Source organism: Manacus candei, unplaced genomic scaffold (genome assembly GCF_025592945.1).
Source record: "Manacus candei isolate 608988 ecotype Guabito, Panama unplaced genomic scaffold, ASM2559294v1 h1tg000071l, whole genome shotgun sequence".
NCBI classification, from domain to species: domain Eukaryota; kingdom Metazoa; phylum Chordata; class Aves; order Passeriformes; family Pipridae; genus Manacus; species Manacus candei.
In genome coordinates this window covers 1669337-1691857 of record NW_026138119.1, presented here as the reverse complement: position 1 = coordinate 1691857, position 22521 = coordinate 1669337, and the positions used below count along the sequence as shown (strand labels likewise).

The 22521-nt window shown below is 41.4% G+C and overlaps 1 protein-coding gene across 2 annotated transcripts in view; it reads left to right on the top strand.

Moving 5' to 3' along the window:
- RABGAP1 (RAB GTPase activating protein 1) overlaps positions 1-22521 on the top strand; it is a 74059-nt gene that overhangs the window by 14746 nt on the left and 36792 nt on the right. For both annotated transcript variants that reach the window (XM_051807506.1, XM_051807507.1), the window contains 12 exons: positions 3488-3689; positions 8885-9119; positions 9665-9869; positions 10484-10658; positions 10976-11133; positions 12398-12508; positions 12938-13004; positions 13964-14066; positions 15257-15426; positions 17601-17775; positions 18418-18511; positions 21613-21763. In XM_051807506.1, the coding sequence (XP_051663466.1) occupies positions 3540-3689; positions 8885-9119; positions 9665-9869; positions 10484-10658; positions 10976-11133; positions 12398-12508; positions 12938-13004; positions 13964-14066; positions 15257-15426; positions 17601-17775; positions 18418-18511; positions 21613-21763 (1794 nt within the window). In that variant the 5' untranslated portion in view covers positions 3488-3539. The remainder of the gene's footprint in view (positions 1-3487; positions 3690-8884; positions 9120-9664; positions 9870-10483; positions 10659-10975; positions 11134-12397; positions 12509-12937; positions 13005-13963; positions 14067-15256; positions 15427-17600; positions 17776-18417; positions 18512-21612; positions 21764-22521) is intronic.

The following is a 22521-nucleotide window of genomic DNA, read 5'->3' as shown; positions in this document are numbered from 1 at the left end:
TAATAGCCTGTTGTGTGAGGAGAGGCCACAACACCCATTTAATTACACAGATGAGCAACGAAAGAGGTTGGTAAAAATTCACCTCTTTGTGTGCATGTTACCCAGACACTCTGTCTCCCATGGAAGTGTAAAGACACCTTCAGGCAAATACTGCATTATTGTGGAGTAGTTTTGTGTCAGGAACTAAACTGTGCTGAATTGAAAAGCTCATATTTTATTTGTGTTGAAGCAAACTAAAGTGTTTCCTTGTAGGGGATAAGACTTTGGCTCCTTCTGAGGGATGTTAAAACTCGAGCTCTGTGCTTGGCTGGGGCCTTTCCTCTGCCTCTCTGAGAACAGAAAGCTTTGGTGCTGAGGTGAGTTGCTGTTACGACCCGCCCCAGAAAAAGGGAGGGGGATAACCCAGGTTTTTATGAATAATTCCCTTGGGGTGGATTAGAATGAAACGACACTGAATAATCGGTGTTTGAAAACATATACTGACAAGGTTTATTTCAACAATTCTGTATCAACAAGCATGCCAGCAGTTTGGGTGTTGTCATAAAACAATGCAACACAGAGATAACTTTTCGGGGGGGAGAAACTGTTTAGGGGAGAGGAAAACCAGGATGAGAGTAAGAGAAAAGAGAAGCTGAGAGTATGAAAGAAATGGACATAGTCACTGGCCACTGGATCCAGTGATGCTTGAGAGCGATGGTCTTGATTCACAGGTGGTGGGGGAGAAGGAGGACCCAAATTCTCAAAGTCACCAGTCAGTTTATATACCCTCAGCATGCTTTTGCACCTCCCTGGCATGAGGAGTTGTTTGCCTTTTAGGGCTTAGCACTGGAGGGAGGGATGGGCCCGGTTGGCTACCTGAGGTATCTTCTTGCCTTTTAGGGCTTAGCCCCTCTGAGGCAACTTCTTGCCTTTTAGGGCTTAGTCCACCTGAGGCATCTTCTTGCCTTTTTAGGGCTTAGCACTGAGGGGATGGGCTCAACTGTCCACCTGGGGTATCTCCTTGAGTTTTTAGGGCAAAAGTCAAAGCCTGCAAACTCCTGGAATGCATAAATCATTAACTATTTCAGTCTCTGACAGTTGCAGGTATTACTGAGGAGCACTGTCACTGCTGCTGCTTGTTCTTGGGTTTTGGTTCCAGAGGAATCATAAGCCACACTAATTGCTCTGCTGCTCTTTGATGTGTGCCCTTCTAGGCTGGCCCATATTTTAACGAGCTCGTAGGCTTTCTGGTGGGGATCCTGCCACTGATTCAGGAAAAATGATCCATGTGGTAATAATCTGTATGGAACAAAGTGATAGCAGGGAATGGAGGAAATAAAACCCATGCAAAGCAAAGTGTGGGGATATAGAAATTTTGGTTTATTTCAGGCAGAATTTTAAAACTACTTTTGCATCTTGCCTATTTGAGCATTAATCCAGTGAACCCTCTGTGGCTGATTCCAGCCCAGTCGGGTAATTGAGCTTTGCTTGCTGCTACACCACTAACAAACAAAAGCTTTGTACAGCTGTCTGCCCCACTGTCCCCTTTCCTGGGCTCTCCTACCTTATGTAATATCAGTGAGACTTCTGCTCACTGTAAGGATGGCAAAGCTGGGCTCGTCGGGCCCTTGTGCTGTTGCAATTCCATGTTGTGACACTGCTGAGGGTTAGGCTGGGCCAGCTGTGCCCGGGATCCGCGTGGGGTTTGTTTACCAGGCAGAACAAGGAGCCTGGGAAAGCACAGGGTGCTTGTTACTGAATTGAAGGCGATGGTGGTGAAAGGTGTCAGATTGAAAGACTTGGGAAATAGGTGAAATTAGCACTTCAAGACAGACACTGTGCCAAAATAAAGTGCTAAGTTGATGGCCTGGATGATATTTACTGCTTATTGAGATCAAAGCCTGCTCTTCTACTCCTGCTGTCAGTGTGGCAGATGAGTTTGCTCTGTTTGAATGAAAACAGTAAAGCCAAAGGGGTATTTAGTGTTTGAAGCTTATTTTTAGTCTGTGTTTCAAGATACTTGGCTCAGGTATTTTCAGAGATCTGTGTATTATATAGATGGAGCAATAGGGAGCTTCTATAGAAATGTTTTAATAGAAATTCTTTAAACAAAAGCATCTTTAAAAATATGAACTCTGCCCTACCTTTAAGATACGTGTGAGTAATACCACATAGACATCTATTGTGAGTAAAACTTTTCAAAATGTCTAAATTTCTCAGCCAGTAATTCCCATCTTAAAATGTTTTTGCAAAGGATATATAAATACCTTAGATGCTTTTGAAAATGAAACCAATAATCACAAGTGTGTTGAAATTCATGGCCAAACCACATTCATTCTTCCTCTTACTCTCTACTTCGGCTGTCGTTTCAGGACCATGAAGTGGCTCAATTGGTAATCAGTTAAAAATAACCAGTGAGGGAAAAAAATCGTCCTCCTGGCAGACTTCGTGTTGTATTAGTGTCTGTGGGGAGAAGGGCATGGAGAGAAATGAAAGCAGGCTTTGCTATTCCTGCTGCATTGTTCCTGGTTCAGCCAGGAATGTGAGGAGCTGTGCCCGTGGCTCTGCCAGGGCTCTCCCTGGTTTGGCTGTGCTGTTGGAAGCCAGGTTGGGATGGTGCTTCCAGGTTGGAAGGCAGAACTTGAGGCTGAAAAAGCACTTGAGCTTGGCCATGCTTAGGAGTTTCTAAAGACCCGAGCATTGTGATAAGGGTATATTTGGGTTTCTGGGAAATTTAATCGCCCATTTTTATCACAGTCTGTTTTCAGCCATGGATTCTGGGAATCTGTGCTGTAGAGTTCAAGGTGTGCAGCTGAACTTCACCTTTTGTTCCTTTCTTCAAATGCCTCTCAGTGCCAGTTTCAGCTTTTTAAAATCCTCTGTTGGCTCTGCTTCTCAGTACTGATCCAGCCTACGCTGTTCTTCCTGCTTCTTGGAAGTCTTTGCTTTTATTGCTCCTTACAGTACAGAAGATTCAGCATAGATTCATAAAATGCTGTATGTCCCAAGGTTTTAGAGCATCCTTATCACAAAACATCAAGAGTTAGGTCAAACTGTCTTTTTGGGGAAAAGTGTGTGAGTGCAGCACACAGTGAGCTCTGATAGATAAAAAGTAGTTTTTGCGTGAACACGGGTGAAGGCAGATATTACCTGGAGAAAGTAAATGGATTTTATAGTCCTGGCCTTAATTGTCAGCAAGTGTAGTGTATGTTCCAAGGGCCTGGTTTGTGTGATGTGTAGAAAGCAGTGCCTGACATAACTATGAAATACTGCACAAAGATTTATTAACTTCCCTTCTGTGAGCTGTGGAAACCAGGGCTGTAGTAGCATGTGCTGCTCAGCAAAATGAAGGCAGGACTGTGAGTGCACACTGACAGAGGAGCTGGAACTTGGTCATGCTGTCAGATGAGCTACTCTTTATAAATAGCCAGCAGATTTCTGAAAAGAAGCATTTGAGCGTTTTAGGATGAAGTTTTATATAAGTATTTTTATGATTTTTGTTTTTCAGGAGTTTATAACATATTTAATCTCATTCATGAATCGAACTTCCTTTTTAAGTCATGGATGACAAGGCTTCTGTTGGAAAAATCAGTGTCTCTTCAGACTCGGTATCCACTCTTAACAGTGAAGATTTTGTCTTGGTTTCCAGGCAAGGGGATGAAACACCATCTACAAATAATGGTAGTGATGATGAAAAAACAGGACTGAAGGTAAGAATCAATAACCTGAGTTTGTTCCCTATTCTTCTAAATCAAACTAACCACAGAGAGCTTAAAGAGGGACTTCTTTATTGTGGAAAACTTGACAGAAGGGAGAACTTATTCCAGAATCAGTTTGGCCAGAATCAGTTTCTGCATTGCTGATGTCAGAGGTGGTAATTAGGTTTTGAGTAAGAACTCTTTCCATCACTACCTGTGGGTTTTTCCCACTTTGCAGAATCCTGCATGAAGTGCTTAGGATGAAACACACTGACTGGCAAGAACTTGGAGCTGTGATTTTGTCACAGCTTTCAGGTAGAAAGCAGTATTAGCATACACTGATTTGAGCATATCTGTTAATTCAAAGTTTTCCCCAATGTGAAATGTTCTCTTTAAGACATGTAGAAGTGTAGTTATAACTAACAACTTGGCATGAATCAGAGAACACAAGCCTGTGTGGAAGGCTTGTGAGAACTGGAAGGGCACTGACATCTTCTCACTTGTAAAAGTGCTGTTCTGAGAAGAGACCCTTGTCACTCTCTACTTTTCTTGGTTTGGGGTTTTTTTTTGCTACTTAAAGGTGCTTTCCTCCCAATTTGCATTTCAGCAGTCTTTAAGCACAAACAAGGTAATCACTCCAAATTCCATCATTTTAACATGTTGAAAACTGGATCCTTTCTAGAGTGAGTCAAGTTAGTGGGTTCTTTATGGGAGATGGACTGAGATATTCCACCATCACAAGAGACTGACATCTACAGCTGCATCTCGGTCTTTAAAGATGATCAGAAATCCCCTGTTCTGCCTGTTGGGCTGGGTGCTCCTCTTTTCCGTAGCAGCAGTTGTAACAGAGACTTTATGGAACATTTCTTGATACTTTTGTTCATCTTACTTTTACCTCCCAGTGCTTTGTTTGTTTTCCTTACATTCCTCTGAGTCCTGGACAAGACATGCCACCATAGTGGCTCCTTTACATAGGACTCCAAGCTAATTCTGTTAGTTAGAGTCTCAAGACTGATCTTTTGCTTAATCAGGCAAAGATGTTCACTTATATTTTATGGTTATTTTAGAAGATGCCACTTCACATCATAGGATAGTCTAAAAAATTTGAGAATTTCTTAAACCATGAGCCTGGTGGTTTATGAAGCCCACTGAAAGGCTGTAGCCTCTCACTTGTCTTTCTTGATGCTGCAAATAGCAGCAGCACCAATATCAGTATCAACATCACTACTTAAGAATTCAGATCAGTCTCATAGTGGTGCTTACCTTGAGAATGCTTCTGTGCATGTAATTACCCCCCAAAGCATCATCTGAGACCCCAGGAGACACACCCTGTCAGCCAGAGTCTCCAGCCTGTTATCCCCAAAGAAAATTTGGAAACATGAAATGCTGTAGTCTGCAACACTTCTTGCTCCACATGGGAACTATTGATATCACTGTGTGCCTCCAGAGTGGTTTCTGAAGTGCTGGCTGCAGGTGTGCTCTTTCTCTTGATGAGGAGAGAAGAACACGAGCGCTGCTGCCTCCTGATCATCAACAATTGTAAAGTAAAGTTATGGTGTTCCTGATTTGGCACCGAATTTCACAGAGCTTTGCAGGTCTTAAAGATAAGCTTCTTTATGAATTTGGTGCCAAGACTGAGCACAACCCTTGAACAAAGTGATTCACCTGGAACCTTTCAGTATTGTGGCGTTGAGAGCTTGTGCTGTTGGGGATTGGCTGCAATCTGAGTTATTAATGGGAATTTCACACCTTAAACAAGCACTCAGTGCACAGTCTAAATTCTCCCACATGGGGACCTTCCTGTTAACCTCCTTCCTTCTGGTTAAGGAGCTGAAAACTTCTAGCAGAGGAAAAGGAAGATGTTTTAGCTGTTTTTCAGGACAGAAATTTTGGTGTTTTGTTGGTGTTCTACAAGAAAAAAAGATGTTCTGCCATAACAAATGGCTTTGGTTTTGGTATATTTTTTTTCTCAGCTTGCAAACAGTCACTTAGTAGCCAGTAAGTGGAGTAGGGAAGCTTGTCAGAGGTATGTTAAAAGTACTGTTACTGCAATATCTAAAAGTGTTTCAGTAGTATATGAAAAATTAATGTTAACAGTACAACACGAGAACTGAGGTTATGTATTTCATAGGAACAAACGAGATTTTTTTTTTTCAGGCAGAAGCAATTGCTTTGGTACCTATAACTAAGTTAATTTGTATATGTCAAACCCATTTTCTTTGATGTGCCCTCTAAGAAAAGCAGGAAATGAGTTCAGGTTCCTCTTAGAGCAGGTGTCTCTTTTTGGTGTTCTGTTTCCTTAGAAGAGCAGTTTGAGGATGTTTCATTTGCTAATGAGCACAGTCTGAGGATGGTGCTGGAAGCTCAGGCTTATGTTTGCTGAGCATGACAGGCTGTGCCATTTGTATATTAGGCCTAAGGCTTTCATTTCAAATTTGCTGATATGCTGTAGTTTTAAGTAATAATGCTGTGAAGTAATGTAAATTTTTGTTTGTTTTCTTTTTTCTTCCTCGAGTCCAGACAGAGAAATATTTCTTCTGATAACAATCAGGGACCATATTTTTCTTCAGTTGGTCTTAATTTATAAATGTGTTTCTGCTTTTTGTCAATGCTGAAATACTTGGTTCAGTTTAAAAAGGGGTTGTCAGTGATTGTTTTCCAGAAATACAATTTGCTAGCTGTCTCTGCTTTCCAGTATTGTTTCTGTGTCTGCTTTTGCCCCCTGGCAGTGGGACTGGACTGGGTTCAGGAAAGCTTTGTTTCTGCAGCACAGTGTAGAGCAGACGTTCTTGAACTACCCAGTGCAGCCAGACCTCTCCCAGCAGAGGCCCAGCACATGAGTCAGGAGAAGGGAATAAATTACAGCTCTGATAAATCCCCTGTTGCTCTAGAGGAAGTTTCCTACCTCCCAGTTAAAGGTTAAGTAAAATTAGTTTTCAGTTTTGTGAGAAGTGGAGGCAGCTATGGTTGGGTCAATGGTTTCTTTGCTCTATCTCAGAAGAACTACGGGAAGCATTTCTTGGGGGCCCCTTGTTTATTCCCTTGTGCCCTCGGTTCTGCTGCCCCCTCTGTGCTGCCTCTGGGTTGCAGCAAGGTTTCAGACATGTTTACATCTCCCTGTGCCCTGCTCCCATGATAGAGTGAATTTATATGGCTGCAGAAGAGACTTCAGCTGACATGAAGTTGGCCTCAGTTTGTGTTTTAGGCCTCATTTTGCAGGCAGCTGGTTTGTTGCACTTGAGTTTTGGGGCTGTGAGACCAGCAGGGCTCCTAAAGTCCAAAAGTGTACTTTCTGTGTATTCTAGAATTCTTTTTGAGGGTAGTCTGGGGTGACAAGGAAGGCTTTCTTGGACAGATTATTTTAAATTGCTTTTTAAATGAAGGTTTTGATGATGAGGTTTTAGAATATCTACAAGATGGATTTTTTTCTTTTTACAGACCATTTTCTGTCACGCCATAAACAACTTGGATTTGTGTTTTACCTGTCACTACTATTTCTGGGAAATTTTATTTTCAAGATCATGTTTTATAGGGCAGTGTCTAGATATTCAAAATAATTCATACTGATTATTTTACCAAATACAGTAGATCACTCTTAATGGAACAGAACACTTTTCCTGTGCATTTTATGTTAATACCATTACAACATTTAATTCTCACTGGGTATGAATTTTTCACCTTCCTTTCCCAAACCAGAGTCTGTTTAATGACTGTGAGCAAAAATCAGATAAAGAGTTGTGCCAGAACGAATTTTAACTTCAGGTTTCACAGAGAACAAGTGCTGTAAACTAGAAGTTACTTCAAGTTTTTTAATATGTAGGCTTTAAAGGGGCTGACAGGACATTATAATTCATTCATTATATTTTGTTGCAAAACACATAAACTTCATACATTAAAGTAACATGATGCATCTTCCATCATCGTCGTCTGTCTGATGAATGCCTGCAAAGACCTGAATAATAAACTTGATACTTAAAAGCTTTATGCCTTTGATGGCCCCATGCTTGTGCAAGGTTCTTCATTGTTTCCACAGTGAATCATGTAAATGAATACTAAAATTATTTGGAGGAAAATGGAAATCTGTGGATTCCTGTAACTAGTTACAGGTCACAAACACTCCTGTGGGTGTACAGCTGAGTAAGGCAGTTCCTCTGTCCTGCTCCTGGCAGAGGGTCCCAGAGAGCACAGGAGTGTATTTTAATCCATACAAAAAAATGGACCAAGGGTTTCAAGAGCGTAAATGTCTTTGATTTGTTGTTGTTGTTGTTTAGGTTCTGCAGCAAAACAGTCACTAAGCTGTTCCTTTTTGGGGTAATTTGGATTTTATTAGCTTGTGTGTAGCATCTTAGGTCAGTGATCTGACAGAGAGGTAAGGATATGGAAATGCTCTTAGGCTTGAGTTCTGGTGCCAACAGTAATAACCAGCAGCAGCTGAAGTGTTGGCATCAAGTACCTTTCACTGATGGCATCTGGTGAAATGCTCTGTAAACTCCACTTCCATGCTTGACTTCTAAACTCTGTAGAGCACTGGTCACTTCCCTGTTAATTGCAGAGGAATGGACAAAGAGTTTCCTTAGATACAATATGTGAGAGTTTCCTGAAGTGAACGTTTTCATTCTCTTTCTAGCCTAGGACCTAATTTCACACTGTTTAAGTTGCTTCCTGCTTTCATATTGCCTTCAATGAATGCAGAGTCAGGCTGCAGATGAGTGTTGGGAAGTAAACCAGTGCTGTTACTTCTCCTCAGCATGATGGCATAATCTTGTTCCAGGTTCTTCTCTTCCCATGAAACCTTGCTATCTTACCATGAGCCACACAATGTGCTTAACTCTATTTGTCTCCTTCTGGTACTAATCTGAGAATTATTATAGCCCATACTGTGGGCATCTCTGAGTTTCTCTGTCATAAGCTGGTCTTTGTAGTTGGTGATTAAAGACTAGTTTGAAAGTAATCTCCTCACTTTTCCCAGCACTAGAAAATTCCTGCTTTGAGCTTGTTGATTTGCTGAAGCAGGGAGGATGTAATCCATGCTGGTGAGCACTTGCACACTGCAGTTTGTGTTTACGGCTGGAACTGGGTTATATTTGTTAACTGCTGCTTTGGTTGGTAGAATAAAACCATATGAATGACCCTGTGCCAGAAGGGGTGTTTTTTGTTGTTTGAACAGTCTTTTTTTTTCGTGTCCCAACTCTGTGTGTGGCTCTCAGATCGTGGGGAATGGAAGCGAACAGCAGCTGCGGCGGGAGCTCGAAGACGTGCTGATGGATCCACCCATGGAGGATCAGTCAAGTGACAGGGACCATGGAGAAGAAGTTAGAACTGATGGAGATGGGGAAGAACCTGTTGTCCTTGAAGCTTCAGCATCCTCCACCATTAACCCAGTGTCAGTGGCAGGACTCCAGAAACCAGAAATGAGTTTACCAGTGAAACCATCCCAAGGAGGTTAGAAAACAAAGGAATTGGGAGTGCTTGGTGTTATCTTATGAGCTTGTTTTCTTGTGAGGAAAGGGAGGAGAATTTAGGTACAGGTGTGTCCACCAACCATTGCCTGTCTGCCATTATAATCACCTAGTGCAGTAAATGCCTGGGTGTCTAAGGCAAGAGTTAACATATGTTGAACTGTCCTGTCTTCTGAAAACACCTGCTATACCAGCCTGAGAGGTGTGCAGAAATATTAAGCTTACTTGCCTGGCTGTATAAGATATTAGTCTCTGCATCTTATTGCTTTAATGAAAATCAGTGCATTCTTGTGTATGTTTATATTTAAATGGAGCCCTCTGAGTGAGCTGGCTGTAGGCAACGGAGTTGCTCTCTGCCATCACTAGCTCACTTTCAGGCAGGCTTTTCCTGTGGTATTTTGTTCTGACCTGACTCCCCCGTGTTTCCTGGTCTCTTCTGTCACTGAGTTGGTGCTGAGTCAGTCTCTGATACTTCACTTACGGGTGCCTCGTCTTGGTTCTCACGCTGAGCTTTGTGTCCCGCCCTAGACTGTGAGGACTTGAGCCCTTTCACCCCAGTGACAGATGAGGACAGCGTGGTGTTCAGCAAGCTCACCTACCTGGGCTGTGCCTCGGTGAACGCCCCGCGCAGCGAGGTGGAGGCCCTGCGGATGATGTCCATCCTCCGGAGCCAGTGCCAGATCTCCCTGGACGTGACGCTGTCCGTGCCCAACGTCTCGGAGGGCACAGTGAGGTACGGGGCTCACCCGGGGCTGGGCACTTCAGCTCAGTTCCTTTGGAGGGCAAACAAGCTGCTGGTTCACCTGGCAGGAGACGTGAGCAACTCGGGGTTTCGGTTAGCGGGAAAAGTGGGTTTAAAAGAGGTCTGGGAACAAGTGATGCTTTACATTTGTTTGCTGAAGATGTTTGATGTCCAAGGCTCAGTATGAAATACTGGGCTGATCCAAGCTGTCCCCAAAGCCATAGAGGGAGTGGTTATTGTGAACAATTTGGAAATAGCCTGGAAAGTAGTGTGTAGGAATGGAAAATGTCTGATACACAAGGCTTAACAGGGATGAGTCTATCCACTGCTGAATATTAGTGTAACATTTTGAAGACTAATCCCTGAAAACCATGGGGAAATTATTGGTGGAATTGTCTGTTGCATTGTACTTTTTTATGCTGTTCATTTTAAATATCATTATTGTGTTCAAGCTTTGCAGTAAATGACAACCAGGAGATAGTCTTTATGATGTACTTTCTGTAGTAGGTATGAAATTGTTAAAGCTTTCCAGTTAATATGTGGCTGAAATAATTCTTACAAAGGTGCAAGCTTGCCTTTTATTTCCCCTCTCTTTATTTTAACAGACTTTTAGATCCTCAGACAAACACAGAAATAGCAAACTATCCAATCTATAAAATCCTTTTCTGTGTACGAGGGCACGATGGGACCCCTGAAAGTGATTGCTTTGCTTTCACTGAAAGCCACTACAATGCAGAACTCTTCAGGATTCATGTCTTCCGATGTGAAATCCAAGAGGCTGTAAGTTCAAGTTCTTTGTCAAATGGTAATTATGTACATGTAAACTTTATTACTGAAATTAAATTGGAGCATTTCGGGCACTTTAGAAGTAATGTAATTCATCACTTTGGGCTTTCTTCTGCCCAATTTAAGTTAATTATAATAACCTCAGATATGAAATATGAGTGCGTGGGTTATAGTTTACCCTTCTGTGAAGCGCAGAGAAACAGTTAATTAGATGGTAAAACTGAATTATTTTGGTACAATTTCCTCCCGTTCTGTTCTCCAGTGGAGGTTCAGGTGGGTTTCAGCTGCTGCCTGTGCTGTGTTCCCTGCAGGTGAGCCGAATCCTGTACAGCTTTGCCACTGCCTTCCGGCGCTCTGCCAAACAGACCCCGCTCTCGGCCACTGCCACCCCCCAGACCCCCGACAGCGACATCTTCACCTTCTCCGTGTCCCTGGAAATCAAAGAAGACGATGGGAAGGGTTATTTCAGGTATGGATTCCTCAGTCGTCCAACATGTGGTTCTGTTGACAGTGAGTGAATGGAGAGTGTGAGCCTGAGGTGGTCCCTAAACTCCCTTTTCTGAAAGTTTCCTCTTCTAGTTTCAATGAATCCCAGACACAGGCATTTTTAGGAAGTAAAACAGTGATAACCCTCTGGACTATTTAATCTTGGCCATTGAACTGAACCTGGTGCTACCTGCAATGTGCTTTTTCTGTTTTGCTTTTTTCTGTGAAATCCTCTTCTATGCAATATCTTTCTAAGATGTGTTCAGCTGAATTGCTGCTGAAGCTGAAAATGCATCGTTGTGACTGTGCTCTCCCATCCAGAGTTGGGCACGTTTTCAGCCAGGTTTTCAAAGGTGCAGAGGCTGTGAGAATGCTGCAGGAGGCATAAGGGTGCATATTTTTAATAAAGTCTCATGAAAGAAGGCTATATGCTACCCTTGTGTGTTTTATGTACCCATTTACAGTGTGCTGTAATTGCTGAAGTGTCTTTGTTTCAGCACAGCTTGTCTGCCAAACACTCTGACTTGTTGAGCACGTTGGCTCCCAGCCACAACTCCAGAGTTCCTTCTCTCCTTAGATTTACATCCAGCTCAAGATGTATTTATTAAATAAACAAATCACATTTAATAATCCAGTATTTATTCAGCACTCCAAAAGGCTGCTCAAGTGTTGAAACTGAAAAATTATTTAGCTCAGGGGCCAAAAAAGGTGCTGATGGTTCTTGGGCTTTTCTGAAAGGTGCTGATAGTTCAGTTCAAATAACAAATTCCATCAGTTTGACACTAATCCTTGGGTGACCCTTCCTGTGCAGACTCAAACTCACCTGGAAGTTGAGGGAATACTTCTCTCTAATGAAAAAGAAAGGGAAGTAAAGATTGGTACACTCTTGGCTTGTCATGTGCCCCAGCAGTCACCTCCCTTGAGAGCAAGCAGTATAACAGATAATGCTGTTATATTATTACTTGGGGAATCAATATTTAGAAACTTGGTTGAAATGTTGCTGGAAGTCTCACAACACTGACCCCCACTGTATAAAATCACAGTTTTTATTCTGAAAACTGAGTGCCCTCGGTTTTCACATCGTTATATTGCCATTGCTTTCACATTACCTGTTGCAGTGTGCGAGGAAGGAAGGTGTTGGATGAGTGCTTTGGTGTAAGAACTTGTCTTTACCAGTGTCTGATGCTTTGGTACATGCAAGGAATACAGATAAATGGGGTTTTTTTGACTTTCCTGGTGAATAACAGTGCAGTTCCCAAAGACAAGGACAGGCAATGCTTCAAACTGCGCCAGGGGATTGATAAGAAGATAGTGATTTACGTCCAACAGACAACTAATAAAGAGCTTGCTATTGAGAGGTAATTTCATCAGTTTTTAAACAATTCTTTATCTGTTTGATGTTTGTATTCTTTCCTTTGAGGCAGTTGTTCTTTGGAGTCTCCATTTGTGGGATTTAATGCCACACCTCTCAAGTGTGGCAAACCAGAGGATGGAGTGGGATATACCTGTGTGGGCCAAAAGTCCTTGTGAAATGAAACCATGAAAGACAGGGCCTTGCACTTCATCTGATTCTTGTCTGTACTGCAGGGTAAATTCTGTGCAGAAAAAAAAAAAACAAACAAACCAAAGGAAGGGCAAGAGACATGCTTGATGGTTTGTTGACATTTGTCAGTGGATTCATGGGCTGTTTGTGATGTGTCACAGTGATTATGCAGATAAGAAATGTTAGTGGGTTGTTTATGAGTAAGTCTAGTTTTTAGTTTATTTTTTTTTGCCTGGCTTTGCAGATGTTTTGGCCTCCTCCTCAGCCGTGGGAAAGACGTCCGGAGTGGTGACATGCACCTTTTGGATTTGGTAAGGATCTCTTATTAATAAAGTTCAGCAATAATTTTGGCTATGATTGTAATAGACAGAAAAGATTTAGACACCTCTGCACACTTGTTGATGGGGATTGGTGCTGTGGGTCATGGTATTGAGGCTGAGGCTCTGGGCAGCTGGGTTGAGCCTCTGAAGAGTTAGAACATGACCTGATGCTTGGCCAAGGCAGTTACCCAATTTTATAGTCAGTCATGACTGTTCTCAGTTAATGGCCTGAAAAAAGAAACATGGAGCCTTATTTTAGATGTGCTGAATATTAAAGAGCTGTGCTTTGAACATGAAAAGTTTTATAGCATACTTATCACTATAAAAATCGAGGCCTGAGAGGCTTCAAATGGAACACTGAGAATTAGTGGGTGCTTTGTTCTTATGACTCACTTTTCTATCTATAAAATAATGATAGAGATCATCTGACTTCACAAGTGTGAAGTGACAACAACCTTACCAGTATTTTGCAGTACATGCTTGTTACAATAGTGAGTACTCAAAAAGGTTCAATACTACATGAATAATTTTGCTTTTTACCAGGCTTTGGATTGCCCAGAAAAAAAGGTTCTTGGGAAGACAGACAAGCTGAACATTAGATAAAACACTGACTTGGTTCTGAATGGCTGAATAACGTGTTACTGGCTGTGATCTCACCTGCACCTGTGAGCTCTGTGGCCACCTCCCAAAGGAGCTATTGGTCTGCACATCTCTCTAGACAGATGTTCATACCACGTACCTATGGAATAATTAGTACTAATTGGCCTTTTTGTTATCAGCAAGGAGACCAAGGATTGCATGGGAAGCCTGTTCTTCAGAGATGATCTGTTGCAGACTCTGTCACAGGGACTTGTCCTTCCCTTGCCGGTGCAGTGGTTCTTTTATGGGGCTGAGACTTCATGATGTAGAGATAATTTCAGTAAAGATACATACACTTACTTTGTTTCCAGGAGTCCATGGGGAAGAGCTCTGATGGGAAATCCTACGTGATCACCGGGAGCTGGAATCAGAAATCTCCACACTTCCAGTTTGTAAATGAAGAAACACCAAAAGGTATGAACGTTGCCAGGGTTATCCCTAGGCAGGGAAACTACTTCCATAGTGGGCATGGGAGCAGTTCTCTTTTCCCTTAAGATGAATCCCACAAAAAGACTTTTACAGTGTGGGATGTATTCTTAGAAAGTAGGATGCCAAATGCCACGTAAAAATCTAAAAAAAAAGACAATTAAACCCAGTGTTCAGTCATACCTTGTAAGCACTGTGTCCTAGCAGGAGGCTGTGCAGCTGTGGGCACAGGAGGCAGGTGCTTTGTGCACCATGGGAGCTTTCTAAGAATCCTGTTGGGAATTGCACTAAACGACTCCTACAGATTTCTGCTTTGCTCAGTTCCCTGTGGTCAGTTCAGATTTTTCCAAACCCAGGTTTTTAATTAAAACAGAAGGATCCCTGTACCTGTGAAAACGAAAGTAAACCACTCCCAACTGTCATCCAAAAATAGCTGATGCTCCATTGCTCTCTCCAGTCCTGAAACAGATCTGTCATTGCTTCTTTTAAGATGTCAGCTGAATTATCATCTTTTCAATCTGTTGTCACAGTTTCATACCAAGGGTTGGGGAAGTTAATGGGAATTGACTGGGCAAAGTCATAAAAGTCAGCTGCTGGGCACAATCTGCTGCTGGATTGAATGTCATCCTGCCTGAAGGACACGATTTAGCAGTTCAGTACCAGAAGAGATCTCATAGGTCACTGAGCCTCCTTTTGGAGCATCAAACTGTGCAGTCAATTTTCAGAATGTCACAGCTGAGATGGTCTCAAATGCCTTTAATATCGTGGTACTTAACACTCAAGTTACTTCTAAAACCAAAAAAGAACTGAAGTGTCATTAGGCTGGATGGCAGGAGACCTGCACTGTGCAGTTGAGTGCAGAGATATGCACTTAAAATGTTTAATGAATGTTTTGGATACACTTCAGTGGGATTTGAAAAAGCAGAATTTTTATTCTCTTTAACAAGATCATTTTCTTGGCTTGAAGACTTCAGTTTCCTTACTCTCTAGTGGGTAGTGCATAGTCATCTGATTTCCCTATTTTGAAACTTCTAAGGTTTTGAGATGTTTAAATTAGGGGAAAAATGAATTCTAAAAAAGAAAGTTTCCTTTGTTCTTTCATGTTACCAGGAAAGAGGCTATGGAATATTTTATTTGAAATATTTTTTTAGCACTCTCATTTAATTTTCTCTCTCCAGATAAAGTGCTGTTCATGACCACAGCAGTGGATTTGGTGATAACTGAGGTGCAGGAACCCGTTCGGTTCATCCTGGAGACGAAAGTCAGGGTTTGTTCCCCTAATGAGAGGCTGTTCTGGCCCTTCAGCAAGAGGAGCTCCACTGAAAATTTTTTCTTAAAATTGAAACAGGTAATGCTTTAAAAAATAAAGAAAGAGAATCAACAGTTAATGGGCTGTTTCTCCCTGTGGTTGGTAAAACCTTTACGAATGCAATGTTCATAATACCACATTTTACTCCTGAATAAATGCTCTTCAATTTTAGAGCAGCTCTCCTTTCTCATGCTGATTGTTGCTGCCTATCTGCAGTTCCCATAAAGAGCTGGAAATAGCTTTTTTGATAGCTTTGATGAGGCTGCAAAGTTCCATAGAGGCTTATGGATTTTCCAGCCAAACCACAGAAATCAAAGGACCAGAGGATTTATCTGGGGCTGTGCTGAGAGGTGCTGACACAAGGGTAGAGTGGGGTGATTGTGTACAATTGAAGTGAAGAGAAAAGAAGTCTCTACTCTAATCCTTGTGACATCTGATACATCACTAAACTTATCATACAAATTGAGCATTTCTTTTTAGGTTCTTTTTAGATGAGCAAACATCCATCTGAAATTCCAAAAGAAATTATTTTTGGTGAAAGTCTGTTTTCCCCTTCCATGTGATTGGAAGCAGAGATTTCACACATACCCCAATTTGGCCCTGGGGGAAAAAATCCAAGCAACTGCAAAACATTCCTAGAACTTGTTAGAAAATTTTACTGTTTTTTTCCAACTTACTTTTTTATGCTGTCTACTAAAAAGGGAAAGATTATTCCTGTCCAGGATATTCATAATAACAAGGCAGTAATTTAAAATAAGGCTGGTAAGCTGAAGGTCCAAGCCACTCAAGAGATGATACATTTGGAGTAGCTGCTGTTCTCCTCTTTTAGAAATTATTGTTCTGAAATTAAAGTCCTGTTTAAAGAAATGGAAATGTACAAAAGCAAATAACAATGAGGATGTACGTGCTCTCTCAAGGTTTAGTAATTTTGGGTGCAGCCCAAAAAAAAGCAATGTTGGAGTCTTGATTACTAGATAAGTGTTCTCTTTTAAAGAGGTTTTCAATTAAACAAGAGGCTTTTCTTCATTCTTTTTGCACTTGTCTTCAAGTGCTAGCAACGAATGGCATCTGGGTAGTAACAAAGATGAGGTTCACCAGGGATTCTATTTGGTTTATGTCCTACTTTTTATGTAAAATATCAATACGCATTTTCAGACACTTTCCTTCAAAATTTAAGGTGGAAAAATTCTTCATGGATGAACTCAGCCTTTTTTTTAGAATATTTTTGAGGTGGAGCATGGAGATGTTGAACATTTGAGGCTGTTGGGCTATAAATATTCTACAGCCTCCAAAAGGTGCCTTTTCTGTTTGGCAGTTTAAAGGAAGCTTATCTTGCTGAGCTAATTCTGTATCTTTTGTCTTACCAAATTCACAGGCATTGTGACTTATCTTAGCCAATTCTCTTTTTCCACAGGCACTGTCAGGTTATCCAACTTCCAGTGTTTACTAATGGAAGATTATCAAAATTCATAGTGGAAGCAACAAATATAGAATGTACTGCCTGATAAGCCTGGAAGGGAAACCTGTTTCTGTGGAGTCATGATTAGCCTATTAAAAATACAGCTGTGTAGAATTGGCTTATCTTACTTTGGCAGTGTTTCTTTATTCGGAAATGGTGAAAGCAGAGGGATTTTATTTGCTCAGATTACATGTAGTGATTTAGTCATTTTTAGTTTTGATGCATTTCTTTTCATTTTTAATGCTCCAAAGGATAAAATTGAGCACTGGGAGCTTAGTGTAGAGTGTAATTATAAATCTTATTTCCCTCTCTTCTTCACCTTCCCTTTTCTACTATCTATTTTTATTCATTTAGGAAAAAAAAAGTTCTAAGTCCTTAAACTGCATTAAAATTTTAGAACCACTTGACAAAGAAAAGTCCTCCTTTAAAGGAAAGGAAGGTATGAAAGCATTGAAAATTGAGGAGAAAGGGGGGTGGAGTTGCTTCATATGAAGGAACCTTCCTCTCTTGGAGCACAGATGCATTTATAGCTTTAAAAGTCTGTGCATTTGTGAGCAGTTCCTTTATGGCAGGAACACTGCCGGGCCTGCACCGTGCATTAAGTGTGGTGCACTCCCATGTGTCAGCATTCCTCACTGCAGAATGGGATGGGAGTTGTTCCTCAGCTCTGCTTTCCAGACAGAGAAGGCAGAGCCTTAGGAAGTGATGTGGCACTTGTGTAGCTTTTCTCAGTGCAATGGAACTTGTTTCCCAGATCAAGCAGAAGGACAGGAAGAATAACTCGGACACGCTGTATGAAGTCGTGTGCCTGGAGAGCGAGTCCGAGAGGGAGAGGAGGAAAACCACGGCCAGCCCCTCCCTGCGCCTGCCCCAGTCGGGCTCCCAGGGCTCCATGATCCCTTCTCCCCCTGAGGACGATGAAGAGGAAGGTAAGAAGCAGACTGTGTGCTCTGTGGACTGGGAGAGAAAGGGCACGTGGTAAATAACACAGTTATAAAACACGTTGAATCATTTCCAATCAGAATCTGACCTCCTGATGGGTTTTTATTTGCTTGAGTGCTCTGAGCAGTCAATAACCAGTACCCCAATATTCCTGGGGCAACCTCTCCCTCCTCTGACACTTCTGTGTCTGTGCTTTTCCCAGCCCAGGCCTCCAGTGTGATGATATATTTGGGACAATGTGAAAAGAGGCAGCTAAAAATTGGGGATTATCCTATAGCTTCTGCCCCTCCCTGAGCAGCTGTGAACAGATTTGAGAGTAAAAATGAGAAGTTGGTATTATTTGGAAGTCTCAGCAGGCAGCATGTTTTAGTGAAGAGGAGAGTTGGACAACTGTGATAGATAAAACTGTACCAGGACCTGCCCAGCTTGGAACTTAATGCATTTTCAAGACCGTTCCTCTGCTTTAGAAAAATTCTTTTAAACCAAAACGTGGACTAGTTCTGAGTATATAAACATGTGGCCCTACAGCTCCGAGCTGAGATGGGGATGACTTGGGTTTCTGCTTTTTCACTTTTCTGCCAGCCTTCCATGTGGCCTTGGCTGAAGTGTCCCCTCTGTTCTGTTGGCAGACAATGATGAACCACTCTTAAGTGGTTCTGGAGATGTTTCCAAAGAGTGCGCAGAAAAAATTCTTGAGACGTGGGGAGAGCTGCTGTCCAAGTGGTAAGTGGCAAAATCAGCAAGTTACAGTTCTGAATATTCTCGTTCTGTTTGCTCCTTCTTCTCGGAGTTTTTGTTGTTTCCAGAGGCCAGTTGAGACAAGATTAGGATGGATTTAGTCCTTTGTTCATCCCCACAACACCCCTTATTCTCTGGCTTCTTGTTTTCTGATTTCTTCACGGGGTGTTTTAAGTATTTGAATTTTTGAGTTCATGCTTAATGTATAGAAATTCACTTATGCTGTGTCCTTAGGTGCTTCTGTCTTAAAATGAGTATTCTGCTTATCTGTGAGTTCCCTGGGATTTTGTCAAAGAAAAACCTAAATTAAGTAGTATAAAGAAAATGTAGCTCTTCCTTTGTCTTTATTTTGCATAGTCACTCCCATTCCTCTTTGTAATTCCAGTGTAGTTCACAGCCAGTTTTTCTTGCAGCTGTCACATCTTAGTGACTGTAGCTTAAGAAAATGGGAGATCTGGACTTGGATAGCGAAGATGTTTTTCTTCCTTATCTAAAGGAAGGCTCCAGAGCCTGCCAAGAAGGAAGTACATGAGCTCTGCTGGTTTTTTCCCTGGAAAATGCCAGTGTACAAGAGGAGAGTTTCTTGACAGTCCAATTGCTAATGCAACACCGTCCTCCTTTGATGAACGATCTTTTATTCATCTTGAAGTAGCCTGAGCTGTTCTGAAATGATGCTGATTGTTGCAAAATTCAGGGTTTTTGTTAGGTTTTATTTTTTTCCCCAGAAAGGGGGATGACAGGGAACATGAGACTGAGCTCAAACAGGCTTCATTTGGACTCTGGCTTTACTTGTTGCCTTTTGCTTCCTAATGTTGGTGAGGAGCAGGGCAAAGGGAGTACAGCAAATAAAGGTCGAATGTGGTATTAGATTTATGAGTAGGACAGCAGGGATTAGATTTAAGGAGTAGGATGGTAGGGTCGTGCAGCTTGGATGAGGGGAAAGTATCCATGTGACCACTTAGCGAGGAATCTCTTTAAATTAAAATTATAACAACTTTATTTTTTGCAATTACTACTTATTTGAATAAACACTTTTCCTTCCAGTTTGGTTTTGCACTAATTTGGTAAGAAAGTGGACATAGAAATGGACACATTTGTAAGAAGGGGAAAGCTGTGGTAAAATGATCCATGAGCCCTTTTCCCTCTCCTAGGCTTGGAGAAACATCTTTACCAGATGAGCTCTGTGCATCTGCTGCTGTGAGAAAGTTTCTTTCTACTTGAATTTTTTGTAATTCTTCCAAGGGCTCAAAGATAATTAAGCCACCTGACTCCCATTGGAAATGTTTTGGCAGCTCTAAGAGGATATGAAATGCTTCTGTGCTAATGCTGGCAACAACTTTAATATGTGTTAAAGGGCTTTCCTTCTTAACTAAAAATGTGTATTTGGAAGCAATGATCCTCCAGCTTTTAACATAAGAGGATTGAAAATCATAAAAATCAGAGTTTAGGAAGTTTCATGCTAGTTTTTTTAGAATTCTGTAATTAGATTTGTATAATAATTAAATATGCATTGTTATTTTGTGATTTCTAAAAAGTATTTGGCTGATATTTCATAACTGCTGAGTCACACAATTTTCTCATTTCAAAATAGTTTGGAAGGCTCCAGTAGTGTGTGGCTTTTAGTCTACAGCCTTCATGACTGTATTCATTGGAACTATTGTTGTGCTTACTTTGATCTGAGATTAGGGCAAAGCCATTTTAGAGGCCTCTACAAAAACGTTGATTATTTTGTATGTAACAATTATTTGATATAAATATATATTACAAAGGTATAATAAATGCTCTGTGAATGTATGTCTGTAGGTATGACTGTATATGCATATAACTACTATATTATTATTATTTTTGCAATGGTTGATTTCTTTTAGAGAAGGCAAAGTGAAGGAGGACATGATGGTCCTGGGCTCTGTGCAGGAAATGCTGATTTAAATGTCCACATAGTTAGTCTCTAGATTACTGGGTCAGAACACTGTAGACTGAAGAAAGGCAGCAAAGAGTCCCAGTCTGTGTCAAATTGTCATCCACAGACTGTTAGGCTGTTACAAACATTATCAAATGACAGCTTTTTAGGAACATAATGCGATTGATGTGACACGAGTTCAGTTTTTTGCCTGGCTTTGTCTGTCAGTTCTCTTGATCATTTTACCCAGAAATTTGTTTTTTAGTAACTGCAGAAAAATGTTAATTTCTTTGATTTAAGGCCTGTGTCTTTTGGGAATTTTATGTATAAGCCACAAATGAGCTGTTCAGCTTAACTTGCTGTAAGTGCATAAATTATATGTAGGTTTAGTTTTTACAACTTTCAGAGCTGTAATTTATGAGCTGTCAGCGGTCTCGCTGGAAAGAGCTGTTTAGTTGGGACTGGCTTGTGCAGTGGAAGCTGCTCTAATGCAGGGATGTAGTTAGATAACCGTGTGAGGTGTTTTTTATAGCTCTGTCTGTCTTCTGTCCCTCCCTCACCTCAAAGGTTACCTGCCTGCTGGGGTGTGGGGTGTCGAGCAGTGGAGGCCTCTGCAAGCTACTGATCATTTTGGGGTAATTTGGAGTTGGAATTTACACTTTATGACCTCTGTCCTCCAGTTCTAGTATTTGATGGAGAGTTTTGGTTTGCTGAGTGTATTATTATATATGTGTGGTGGTTTGAGACCCCCAGAAATCCAATTTCCAAGTTCAAGCCCCCCTCCCACAGTTTTCCCCAGCGTGAGAAGGTTTTCAGACAAAACACAACTACTCAGCATTGGGGGAAGGGGAAAATACTTATAAAGGTTTATTTACATACATATATATATAGGTAACAACTTAGCTATCTCTTCTACGATTAAATAATATATTTACATTAGATTAAATTTCTCTTTTTCTTCTTGAACTCTTGTTATATATGTGTATTACATTTAAATTTAATGGGAATCAAGAAAAGAGCTCGTGAAGTACTTCTCTGAATACACACGTTTATTTTTCCATAACTTGAATTTCACTTACTCTGGCAGCATCTGGGCTGCCACTTTGCCACTTGAACTTGCTGTCCCTTGCCACGTGTGGTGTTTGCTCCTGGCTGGGTGGCAGTGACATCCTCCCCCCTTCCCCAGGCACCTGAACCTGAGCGTGCGGCCCAAGACGCTGTCGGCGCTGGTGCGGAGCGGGGTCCCCGAGGCCCTGCGGGGAGAGGTGTGGCAGCTGCTGGCTGGGTGTCACAACAACGACCACCTCGTGGAGAAGTACCGCATCCTCATCACCAAGGTAGGAGGCTTCCAGCAGCTTTGGGCAGCTTGGTTCCCCCCATATCTTAAAGAATGGACAGACGGAGGTTTTGGGAGTGTGCGCCTTCCTAAGGGTTCCTGAGTGTGTCTGATAATAGGGGTTCAACAACAAAAACCCCAACAGGCAGAGCTGCTTGTGGCATTAGGCTGCTTTCCTTTTAATAGGCCTACTTCTGTTTCCCTCCGACGAGTTCTGAGTTAGTTTGTAAAAAATAATGTCCTATTGACTGCTCTCATAATTGACAGAGGTTCATTTCCTTTGCTTGTTTGGCTTTTCTGAATGAAAGCTGAATTTTGCTGTATTGTCCTAATATATATGCTAAAAGTCTGACATTAGTTGAAATTGCACCCTTTTTTGATAGAAGAAAAACCAGAATTTGGACATTTTTGCCCTAGACAGCAGTTTAATTCCTCATCTTGAATGCTGACCTCAGTAAGGTAGGAAAAGAAAATAAGAATTGTATGTACAGATGTCATCCAGTGCTTCTCAAAGTTCTAGAGTAACAAATGGGTCACAAAGTGAAATGTCACTGACTCGTTATCCAGAACACTGATGTGTTACTTTGGATTTGACCATTATTTGTATAACTACAGTGGATTTTACTGCTTTCATCAAACATGCAAGTCTGGAAGGACTGTATTAGAAATTATTAATGATGCAGCTTTAGTACAAATATAACAGAAATTAATTATTCACCACTTAAAAAGCAAAACAACTGAATCAGCCTTTGTATATCT